This window comes from Rhinopithecus bieti, unplaced genomic scaffold, assembly GCF_001698545.2.
Source record: "Rhinopithecus bieti isolate Rb0 unplaced genomic scaffold, ASM169854v2 scaffold_425, whole genome shotgun sequence".
In the NCBI taxonomy this organism is placed as follows: Eukaryota; Metazoa; Chordata; class Mammalia; order Primates; family Cercopithecidae; genus Rhinopithecus; species Rhinopithecus bieti.
Window position 1 is genome coordinate 4,110,280 of NW_016803361.1, and position 12,563 is coordinate 4,122,842.

A 12,563-nucleotide genomic window follows, 5' to 3' on the forward strand; every position below is an offset into this window, starting at 1 on the left:
TTGGAAGAATCAATTTGATAAATGTAATGACCTTGGAATTGTACTAGCTTAGTTTAGGGCAATGATTCTCAGTGGAGGCATGGGCCTTGCTGTCTCAGAGGATGGAGAGGGAGAGGGAGGAGAGAGAGAAAAAAAGAACAAGCATTTGAAAAATGCTTTGAAATTTGAAAAAGTATGTTGGTTATTTTCAATTTGGAGGGCAAAATATATTTTGCTTTCCTAATGCAAACTAAAGAAAGTAACTTTAAAAAAATGTAAAATTATGTGTGTGTATTTATTTATTTTTCAGAGACAGGGTCTTGCTCTGCTGCCCAGGCTGGAGTGCAGCATCATGATTATAGCTCACTGTAGCCTCGAACTCCCACCCTAAGCCATCCTCCCACCTCAGCCTCTCAAAGTGCTGGGATTACAAGTATGAGCCACTGCGCCCAGCAGTGCCTTGTATTCAAGCAAGTTTTCGTCCCCAGTCTACCCTCCCAGTACATGGCAACTCCTCAGTTTTGCACCTCTTCTACTCTCCACAGGACCAGCTACCAACTCAGCTCTCACCAATCTGCCGCCTGGGCCATGGCCAGGTCAGATGTGAGGGGATGGGGAAAGACAGATGCTAGAGAATGATTCCTAAAAGAACCCAGCTTCTTGCTCCAGACTCTTCTCTATCCTTCAATCCAGTGAAGGTTCATAAACAAAGGTTCTATCTTGACCCCTGGTCACGGGGAAGGCCCAGGGGATAGGGACAGAAGTCTCTTGTGGAGGTTTCTGCTCTTGAAGCCTACATTATCAGTAGCCAGTGTCCATGGCAAACCCCTGCTTGTTGGGGCCAGGCAGTCAGGGTCCAGGGAGCGTATTTCAGGGGAACTGGTTGTGCCCAGGCCAGATCCTCTGCTCATCTGTTGGTATGTGAGGCATATATCTGTGCTACTTTTTAAAATACAATTACAACATTTATAAGCCAGGCATTTCCAAATGCCTTATGTGTATTATTTTATTTAATACTTATATTAAAATTATGAGGCAAGTATTCGCTTTTTTTTTGGAGTCTCACTCTGTTGTCCAGGCTGGAGTGCAGTGGTACAGTCTTGGCTCAATGCACTGCAGCCTTGACCTCCTGGGCACAGGTGATCATCCCACCTCAGCCTCCCCATTAGCTGGGACTACACGTGTGCACCACTGTGACTGGCTTTTTTTTTTTTTTTTTTTTTGGTAGGGGATGAGGTCTTGCTATGATGCCTAGGCTGGTCTCAAACTACTGGCCTCAAGAGATTCTCCCTTCTTGGCCTCCCAAGGTGCTGGGATTATAGGCATGAGTCACCATGCCTGGCCTTATTATTCTTAATTACAGATGAAGAAATGAAAGCACAGAAAGAATAAGTAATTATCCCAGAGCCACATGACTAGTACATGGGCAAGCCAGGTTTCAACCCAATCTACTCTCAGATCCCACAAGTGACTATATTATTTTCCTCCTATGTACTAATTTACTGTGTAAACCACCAGTTTTACAGGACCAAAAGGTGTCCCTACCTTAGTTTTTTTGTTTTGTTTTGTTTTGTCTTTTGAGACCGAGTCTCACTCTGTCGCCCAGGCTGGAGTGCAGTGACACGATCTCGGCTCACTGCAAACTCCGCCTCCTGGGTTCATGCCATTCTCCTGACTCAGCCTCCTGAGTAGCTGGGACTACAAGCGCCCGCCACCATGCCTGGCTAATTCTTTTGTATTTTCAGTAGAGACAGGATTTCACCATGTTAGCCAGGATGGTCTCGATGCCCTGACCTTGTGATCTGCCTGCCTCGGCCTCCCAAAGTGCCGGGATAACAGGCGTGAGCCACTGTGCCCAGCCATCCCCACCTTAGTTTTAAAGAATCACGAGATGATGACTAAATGTCAACCTGAGACTTCCCCATTTTCCAGATCTCAACCTGAGTGCAAAACTCCATGCTATTCCCATTGTTTCCCTGAGAAAACTGGGAATTTAGAAGGAGCAATGAGCACTATTCCACTTCAGCTTGAGCAGTTCCCAGGACTCCCTTTACCCTTGCTGAGAGAATACCAGGAAGCCCCATTGGTGATGCCATCTGGAAAGTAATCTCCACAGTTCCAACCTTGGTACATCCATCCATGTGCATAGGAGTAGACCTTGGCCAGCTAGAGGAAAAGCAGGCAGAAAACGACCTTGATGAGTCCCAACTCAAATGGCAATGCTCCTACTCACAACGAGGGTGAAGCCAAGAAGCCCTGCTAGGTACATAAACAGTGGATTATTTGCTTTAGTGAAAGAAAATAGGATCAGGGATAGAGACAGCATGTGTATGTGTGTGTGTATGAGTGTGTGTATGTAGGTGAGTATGTGTGAATGCATGTGTGTGAATGTGACTGTGTGTCTAAGAGAGTATATGTGTAGTAGACTAGAGTTAGGAGATCTGTATTCTGATTTTGTCACTATCTTGGGGCTGAGTTTTCTCTTGTGCAAAGTCAGGAGTCGCACTAGATGATATTGAAGATTCCTTGTTTTTGTGCCATTTTCTAGCCGAATTTTGTCAAATAAATCAAGGAGTAAGTAAGGCAAGACTTCTCCAGGAAAAGTAATGTGTATTTGGGGGGTGAGAGGTGTGTGTTGGAGGGAGAGGAATATATTTGAACTCTACAATTCTCCTTCATTACCATTTACTATACAGTGGACAAAGTGAGATCAATGGAGAAAAAACAATGTGCTATTCACCATGTAGTACATTAATGATTGATACTTAATATCATTAATGTTCATTTATATTATATAGATACATATTAATATATTAGTACTTTTTTTTTTTTGAGATGGAGTTTCACTCTTGTTGTTCAGGCTGGAGTGCAGTGGTGCAATCTTGGTTCACCACAACCTCCACCTCCTGGGTTCAAGCGATTCTCCTGTCTCAGCCTCCCGAATAGCTGGGATTACAGGCACCTGTCACAATGCCCAGCTAATTTTTATATTTTTAGTAGAGACGGGGTTTCACCATGTTGGGCAGGCTGGTCTCAAACTCCTGACCTCAGGCAATCCGTCCGCCTCGGCCTCCCAAAGTGCTGGGATTACAGGTGTGAGTCACCGCACCAGGCCAATAATTACAAATTTATTATATTATACCATTTTATATGTTAATATAAAATTAATGTCAACATTGATTTTATTCTACTGTTTTGAACTGTTATTTAAACCTTTTTCATGTAGTCTATTTTTCTTTTTTTCTTTAAGACCCCACCTAATACCATCACAGTCTATTTTTCATTAATGTGGATATATTATCATAAAATTCTACTTTAGACCCCCCCAAAATTCACATTTAATGACACTAGCGCTATTAGTCTTCGGGCATATTTCTTGCTCATCATTAGCCTAAGTATTTTCTGCATCGTGGTAATTACTATAAAGCTTTCTTTGTATTTACTTTTTTATGAATCTATGGCTTATTATTCAAAACCAAATGTCATTTACTAGACTGTAAGCACCTCACAAGCAAGCGGTATTTTCAATTATTTTCTGTGGCCTCGCACTGAAAAAGGGTCTGTTACTGACCTTAAGCTCATCTCCTGAGCCCCAAGTTCCCCTGGCCGGACAAGCAGTCGCTCCACATACCTTCTGGAAAAGCTTGTCGTCAGGCGTGGGGGTGTTGGCGGTGCGGCGGACCCCTCGAACCCGGTGCTCAAAGGACTTGTCATACGGGTAATTGGCCACCACCGCCCCTCCGTGGAGATTGGCTGAAAGAACAAAGTTGAAGGAGTGCATCCACCGGATCACCGCCCGGGTCTCGGGTTCCACCTGGGAGGAGGCGAGAGGTTGGCGGTGAAGGGGCAACTAAGGCTACCAAACAAACGGCGGTTAGAGTAAGTCTGTCAGGAAGTGGCCTGATGATATCAAATGTCTGAATGAAACAGTGAGCGTCCTGGCGGCTATGAAAAGTGGAGATGGGGAAATGTCAACCTTTGGAATGATGGTTTCAACAATGGAGTGTGTAGAACTTTTTTCAAACTGAAATCTTAAGGCTGGGGGCGGTGGCTCAAGCCTGTAATCCCAGCACTTTGGGAGGCCGAGACGGGCGGATCACGAGGTCAGGAGATCGAGACCATCCTGGCTAACACGGTGAAACCCCGTCTCTACTAAAAAATACAAAAAACTAGCCGGGCGACGAGAGAGGTGGCGGGCGCCTGTAGTCCCAGCTACTCGGGAGGCTGAGGCAAGAGAATGGCGTGAACCCGGGAGGCGGAGCTTGCAGTGAGCTGAGATCTGGCCACTGCACTCCAGCCTGGGCGACAGAGCGAGACTCCGTCTCAAAAAAAAAAAAAAAAAAGAAATCTTATGTGGAATCCCAATATACAAAATAGGTAAACAGAGAGCATTTAGGGCAAGGAAACTATTCTGTATGATACCATAATGGTGGCTATATATCATACCTTTGTTGAAACCCAGAGAGTCCACAACACCAAGAGAGCAGTAAGGTAACTAAGGACTCAGAGCGCTCATAATGAGTCAAGGTAGGTTCATGACTGACTGTGATAAACACACCCCTCTGGGGTAGGACGCTGATGGTGGGGTAGGTGGAGTGGGGCAGGGAGTATATGAGAACTCTGTACTTTTTGCTCAATTTTGCTGTGAACCTAAAACTATCCTAAAAAAACAAAGTCTGTTGAGAGAGAAAGAAAGGGAGAGAGAGAGAGGATTTTTTTTGGTTTTTTTTTGTTTTGTTTTGTTTTTTGAGACAGGGTCTCACTCTGTCACCCAGACTGGAGTGCAGTGGTGCAGTCTCAGTTCACTGCAGCCTCCATCTCCCGGACTCCAGCGGTGCCCCTACCTCAGCCTCCCTAGTAGCTGGGACTACAGGCATGCAACAACACACCTGGCTAATTTTTGTATTTTCTGTAGAGATGGGGTTTTGCCATGTTACCGAGGCTGGTCTTGAACTCCTCAAGCAATCTGCACATCTCGGCCTCCCAAAGTGTTGGGATTACAGGCCTAAGCCACCATTCCCACCCAAAAAAGAGAAGTTCTGTATGAAGAGATACCATGATTGGAGAGCTCGGAGCCCCAGCTTGGCCTCTCTCTGGACCCTAGAAAAGGGTTTCCCATTTTACCACTGCTCCAGTGACTTCTAAGTCATCTTAGCAGAAATTTAGGACTCCAATAAATCAATCTGAAAAATGCTAGTTTATAGTGATGGTTTTTAACCTCCTCCTTCCCTGCTGTAACGTTGACATGTAGAACACACACCTGTGGTCATATCCAAATTTCATGGGTTAGACATACTGTCAGATGGGCCAGTCTTGGCTAAGCAGTGAAATTCCACCCTTTCTCTTGCATATTATATTGCTAGTGAGTGACAGTATGCCAAAGAAAGCCTTGAATCCACTTGGACTTGCAGCATAAGTAAATAATTTACAGTCTGCAGCATTTTTCCTCCTCTCAGGATAAACAAGCTTAGAGATTATGTAGTGTTACTGTGTTAATGGCTCCTCCTGGACCACAGTCAGCTCTAAAGGTTCCATCTTTTCCATCCCAAGGGGACTGGATAAATAGGGTTGAGTCTCAATCAGAATGGATATAATTGCGAGGGCACCAGTCTTGGTCTGTGACCAGGGCTCAGACCCTCTGGGGCAGTTCTGTCTTTGTGTCCTAAGCCTCTATCAGAACAAGGCCAGCTTCTCACTGTTCCTCTTCCTCAAGGCTGTTCCATCTAGAGCCAGGGAAACCTCATTGCTTTTCCCCTAAAATTTAGACAGAGGATTGAGTGGGAGCCTAGTTATCCTTGATTCAATTACCTTATTTTACTTAGAGAAACAAGTGTAATACATCAGAACATTCTTCTGGTTGGATATGCTGACTAACACAAAGTTCTTTGCTTTTTGGTTTTGTTTTTTTTTTTGAGATGGAGTCTCGCTTTGTCACCCAGGTTGGAGTGCAGTGATGCTATCTGCAACCTCCGCTATCTGGGTTCAAGCGATTCTCCTGCCTCAGCCTCCCAGGTAGCTGGGATTACAGGCACCCACCATCACACCCGGCTAATTTTTGTATTTTTAGTAGGATGGGGTTTCACCATGTTAGCCAGGCTGGTCTCGAACTCTTGATCTCAGCTGATCCGTCTGCTTCTGCCTCCCAAAGTGCTGGGATTACAGGTGTGAGCCACTGTGCCCAGCCTTACAAAGTTACTTTTTATTTACTATTTACTTGAACCAAGAGGATAGTTGCTGTTTGAAATCTAACATGTCAGCATGGCTTTTGCTTCATTTTCAAGGGAGAAAAAAATCCCAGAATATTCCATTTGGGAAACTCCCAATTAAAAGGCTTACACCTGCTTTGCTTTTCTTTCCCCAGTCTCTAAGTTTAGGCATTCACAAATAGAACATTTCAAACTATCCCACACAGCGTGATCACCAGGGCTGGCAGTGATGCTCAGAGGATGCCTAGTTATTTTCAGAAGCAGGCCCACCAGCAGGGTGAAACCACTCATGTTACCAAGGACTTCCATTACAGGCCTTTTGGAGAGTGAGGCCTAGGAATATTGAATGGGATCCTCCGATTGGAAGAGTAAGGGAAATCAGGGAGGGTATAGTAATGATAAAGTAGTCAAGGGTCATATAGAAAGGGAAAAGGGGCCAGGTGCAGTGGCTCATGCCTGTAATCCTAGCACTTTGGGAGGCTGAGGCGGGCGGATCACAAGGCCAGGAGTTCGAGACCAGCCTGACCAACATGGTAAAACCCTGTCTCTATTAAAAATACAAAAATTAGCTGGGCATGGTGGCATGTCCTGTAATCCCAGCTACTCAAGAGGCTGAGGCAGGAGAATCGCTTGAACCTGGGAGGCGGAGGTAGTAGTTAGCCAAGATTGTGCCACTGCACTCCAGCCTGGGGTAAAAAAGCAAGACTCTGTCTCCCCCCGCCCCCCCCCAAAAAAAGGAAAGAAAGAAAAAGAAAAAAAGGGAAAAGAAAAAACTAAAGTTTAATTCCCCTAACTTTTTTTTTTTTTTTTTTTTTTGGCGGACAGGGTCTGTTGCTCTGTCGCCTGGGCTAGAGCAGGCAGGACAATAGTTCACTGTAACCTTGAACTCTTTAACTCCTGGGTTCAAGGGATCCTCCCAAATAGCTAAGTCTATGACATGTGTCACCACACCCAGCTAAATTTTGTATTTTTCTTTTGTAGAGATGGGGCCTCACTATGTTGCCCAGGCTGGTCTCAAACTCCTGGCCTCAAGCAGTCCTCCCATCTCAGCTTCCCAAAGTGCTGGGATTACAGGCGTGAGACACCACACCCAGCCTGAACCTCTTTCCATAGCTAATTGTTGGTAAGCATACAGCTTATCACATGTAAGGCAGACTTCTCTATAGAATGATTCTGTCCACATTCTAGCATAGTAGAAAGAATGTTGGAATAAGAATCAGAAGGCCTGTGTCTTCATCCTGATTCCATCAATCATTACCTGTGAGAATGTAAATTATTTTCTCTCTAAGTGTAATAGCTATAAAACAGAGATGGATAACACTGCTTGGTGCATTTCACATGATGTCATGATCAGCTGAAACTGGCTGTGGAATAATTTTGGAAAACTGTTAAGAACCATGCAACCAAATGATACTGCTTTCATATCCTTCACCACAATCACCACTAATGTGAAACATTTAACCGGGCATTGTGGCTCACGCCTGTAATCCCAACACTTTGGGAGGCCAGGTGGGCAGATCACGAAGTCAGGAGTTCAAGACCAGCCTGGCCAACATGGTGAAACCCCATCTCTACTAAAAATACAAAAATTAGCTAGGTGTGGTGGTGTGCACCTTTAATCCCAGCTACTCAGGAGGCTGAGGCAGGAGAATCGCTTGAACCCGGGAGGCGGAGGTTGCAGTGAGCTGAGATCGCACCATTGCACTCCAGCTTGGGCGACACAGCGAGACTCCATCTGAAAAAAACAAAAAGAAAAAAAAATCATTTAGTGAGTGTGTGCTTCATGGAGGGCTCTATGCTGAGGGAGAAAAATACAAAGACACAGAAGAAATAGATATTATTGATTTAGATGGGTTAACACTGACTTGAGTTGATGCTTAAATCTTGCTTGTTTAGTTGATGTAAAGATGGCTTAGCAGTCTTTCTCAAAAAATTCCAGATGCTGATTTACCTGCTTTGTTTGCAAATTTCATCTCCTACCTGACTTTTCCAGTTGTCTGGAAGGGGCAGGTGGTGGTTGGGGCCTCCATACTTCTCGTTGTAGTAGATATAGGTATTGAGATCAGGGAAGTTACGGTTCAGGTCCACTCCATTTGCATTGTTCCTGCCAACTAGATACCCAGGCTTGTTTGGGCCCTAAGGAGAAAATGAAAAGATGAAAAATGAAAGTTTCAGATTGAATCCTATATTTTTAACTTTTTTTTTTTTTTTGGAGACAGGTTCTCACTCTGTTGCCCAGGCTGGAGTGCAGTGGTACAATCTTGGCTCACTGCAACCTCTACCTACTAGGCTCAAACAATCCTCCCACCTCAGTCTCCTGAGTAGCTGGGATTACAAGCACATGCCACCACACCTGCTAATAGTTCTTTATTCTTTTCTTTTTTTGGTAGAGATGAGGCTGGTTGCCCAGGCTGGTATCAAACTCCTGGGCTCAAGTGATCCACCCACCTCACCCTTCCAAAGTGCTGAGAGGCCAGGTGCAGTGGCTCACGCTTGTAATCTCAGCACTTTGGGAGGCGGAGGCAGGTGGATCACTTGAGGTCAGGAGTTCAAGATCAGCCTGGCCCAAATGGTGAAACCCCATCTCTACTAAAAAATACAAAAATTAGCTGGGTGTGGTGGCACGTGCCTGTAGTCCCAGCTACTTGGGAGGCTGAGGCAGGAGAATTACTTGAACCCAGGAAATGGAGGTTGCAGTGGGCCAAGAACACGCCACTGTACTAGAGTCTGGGTGACAGAGCAAGGCTCTGTCTAAAAAAAACAAACCAAACAAAGTGCTGAGATTACAGGCTAGAGCTACCGCATGCAGCCATGAATCCTATATTTGAAGAACATTGTATAGTTCTTAGATATTAGCTTCATCAAATGATGTAACATTTTTTTTTCCTTTAGTGCCCATCACAGGAAGATGAATCATTTTCATCTTTAACTTATCCAAAGTCACAGTGGTGTGCTTCAAGTTCCCTGTAGATCACATGTAAGAGGTACATATCTCAAGAGAAGTTCTAGTAAGAGTAGGGTGTTTCAGGATCATGGGAACCCCAATGTTTTATGAACAGTTTTATTGAGATATAATTCATATGCTGTAGAATTCACTCATTTCAAATGTACAATTCAATGAATTTTAGTATGTTTACAGAGTTGTATAACTATCATTGCAATCTGATTTTAGAACATTTCTGTGACACTAAATAGACACCTCATTCCCATTTACAGTCACTTCTCATTTTCACCCCAGACCTAGGTAATAACTTTCTGTCTCCTTAGACTTGCCTCTTCTGGACAGATCACATAAGTGGGTCATACATTATCTGTTCTTTTGTGGGTTCCCCCCCCCACTGGACATAATGTTTGTGAGGTTCATCTGTGTTGTAGCATGTATCAGTACTTCATTTATTTCTATTGTTGCATAGTTCCATTACATGGATTTACCACATTTTGTTCATCCATTCACCAGTATGAGTATTAGTTTAATACTATTAGTATTAGGAAACTGTCTTAGTTTCCTAGGGCTGCCATAACAATCACCACAAACTAAGTGGCTTATAACAACAGCAATTTATTCTCCAATTTATTCTCTGGAGGCTAGAAGTTGTAATCAAGTCAACTGGAGGGGCAGCACACTCTCTGGTCCCCTTCTTTGCTTCTTTCAGCTTGTGGTGGCCGGAGGCAGTCCTTGGCATTCCTTGGCTCGTAGACTCATCACTCTAATTTCTGCTTTCATCTTTACATGGCCTCCTCCCCAGTCTGTCCACATCTCTATTCACAGATTTCTTTCTTCTTACAAGGACACCAGGTATGCTGGATTTAGAGTCCATCCTGATCTTATGTGACCTCATCTTAACTTAATTGTATCCGTAAAGACCCTCAGTAGGCCCTCCACATCCATGGGTTCCACATCTGTGGACTCAACCAACCTCTGATTGAAAATGTAGTTGGCCTATAATGGTTGCATCTGTACTGAACATGTACATACTTTTTTCTTGTCATTATTCCTTAAACAGTACATTATAACAACTGTTTACATAGCATTTACATTGTACTGGGTAACATAAGTAATCTAGGGATGATTTAAAGTATATAGGAGGATGTGCATAAGTTATGTGCAAATACTATGCCATTTTATATAAGGGACCTGAGCATCTGAGGATTTTGGTATTGGTGGGGGGCCCTGGAACCAATCACCTACGGATACTGAAGGATGACTATGTATTGCCAAATAAGGTCAGAGTCACAGATTTCAGGTGAATGCGAATTTTGGCGAAAGGTGATGGGGGAGATTCGTGGATATTTGGGTTGTTTTCACCTTTTGGCTATTGTTAATAATGCTGCTTTGAATATCCATGCACAAGTCTTTGTGTGGATGTATGTTTTCATTTCCTCTGGGTAGATATCATAAGTAGAACTGCCGAGTCATAAGGTAAGTCCATGTTTAACTGTTTTTTGTTTATTTGTTTTTTGAGACAGGGTCTCACTCTGTTGCCCAGGCTGGAGTGTAATGGCATGATTATGGCTCACTGCAGCCTCAACCTCCTGGGCTCAGGTGATCCTCCCACCTCAACCTCCTGGTAGCTGGTACTTACAGGCATGAGCCACAACACCTGGCTAATTTTAAATTATTTGTAAAGATGGGGTTTTGCCATGTTGCCTAGGCTGGTCTCGAACTTCTGGGCTCAAGTGATCCACTTACCTCCCAAAGTGCTGGGATTACAGACATGAGCCACTATGGCCTTATGTTTAATTTTTTGAGAAACTGTTCAACTGTTTTTCAAAGTGGTTACACTAGAGAAACTCACTCCTCCCCCTTTCAAAAAATTTAGGATCCTTGTTTATCTTTCTTCTGAGCTATATCAACTTTCTGGATCCCTTCATTTCTCTGTCCATATTTCAGGTTTTATCATTTATTTGCTTATGTATTCACTCACTCATTAGGTCATCTATTTAGTCAACCAACATTTACTTAAGTCCTTCTCTATCCAGAGCTCTCAGATAGACACTGAGGAAAGAGACAAGTGAGACATTGTAGTCTAGCCTTCTAGGAATTCATAGTACACATGGGGAGATGGATATACACATAAATAATTAAATACATAGAGCGATAGAATAGAGATATGTTACAAGGCTCATTCAAAATTGAAATTCCATTTAATGTTTTGTGTGGCATTGGAGAAGGGAAATAGTGCCAAGTGGGTCCCTGTAGACTGAGAAGGTGGAGCCCAAATTGTAGGCTGTTACTAGAAGTGAATGAATGGATGCCAGGAAGCTAGAATCTCACAGATGAACTGCCGCTCTCATATTTTCACTTTTCTAAGCAATAAAATGCGGCAGATTACATTTTTTTCTAAGAATTCAGTATTATTCTCAGATTTCTCCTCTTTTCATGGCACCCTGCTTGGATTTCATTCTTAGATCCCATTGAAAACATAATTGTTCTGAAGTTCCTTTAAGTTTCCTACATCAGTTCTGTTCCAGTGGAAAACATTTATTGGATCTTTGATTTTGGTGTACACTTCTGTGACATAATGATTTTCTTTATGCTTCCAGGGGCTTGTCACTGCTTGCTTATTTATATCAAGGCAGCTCTTGACCGTCAGCATAAACAGCTATGAGCATTATCCACTGATTTCCCTGCACACTGGTCAATAGTTAGATTGGCAGGAAAGGGCTTCCCCTAACAGAAGATTTCATAAACAGGGCTAGTGTGGTGTTTCCTATTACTGCTGTAACAAACTACCACAAAGTTAGTGGTTTAAAACAGCACGAGTGTATTGTCTCATAGTTTTGGAGGTCAGAAGACTAAAACAGGTCTCACAGCCCTAAAAGCAAGGTGTCAGCGGGCTACGTTCCTTCATGGGACTAGGGGAATCTGTTCCCTGACTTCTCTAGCTTCTAGAGACCATTCACATTCCTTGGGTCTTCCACTTTTTTTTTTTTTTTTTTTTTTTTTTTTTTTTTTTTTTTTTTTTTTGAGACAGAGTTTTGCTCTTGTTTTCCAGGCTGGAGTGCAATGGCATGATCTCGGATCTCGGCTCACCGCAACCTCCACCTCCCAGGTTCAAGTGATTCTCCTGCCTCAGCCTCCCAAGTAGCTGGGATTACAGGCATGTATCACCACGCCCGGCTAATTTTGTATTTTTAGTAGAGACAGGGTTTCTCCATGTTGGTCAGGCTGGTCTCAAACTCCCAACCTCAGGTGATCTGCCCGTCTCAGCCTCCCAAAGTGCTGGGATTACAGGCATGAGCCACAGCGCCCGGCCAAGGATCTTCCATCTTTAAAGCTAGCTGCGTAACATCTTCAGATCTCTCTCTGACTGGGACCTTGGTCTCCCTCTTCTACATTTAAAGGACCCTTGTCATTGATTACACTGGGCCCCATCC

General features: G+C 43.7%; 1 protein-coding gene across 2 annotated transcripts in view; it reads right to left on the reverse strand.

Moving 5' to 3' along the window:
- CPN1 (carboxypeptidase N subunit 1) overlaps positions 1-12,563 on the reverse strand; it is a 40,209-nt gene that overhangs the window by 18,776 nt on the left and 8,870 nt on the right. The window contains exons 3-5 of one of the 2 annotated variants that reach the window (XM_017880747.1): positions 8,166-8,321; positions 3,611-3,732; positions 2,051-2,145 (exon numbers count right to left, since the gene is read on the reverse strand). In XM_017880747.1, coding sequence (XP_017736236.1) covers positions 2,051-2,145; positions 3,611-3,732; positions 8,166-8,321 — 373 coding nt within the window. Of the gene's footprint in view, positions 1-2,033; positions 2,146-3,610; positions 3,794-8,165; positions 8,322-12,563 lie in introns of both variants that reach the window. The other variant, XM_017880738.1, reaches the window with a different exon arrangement.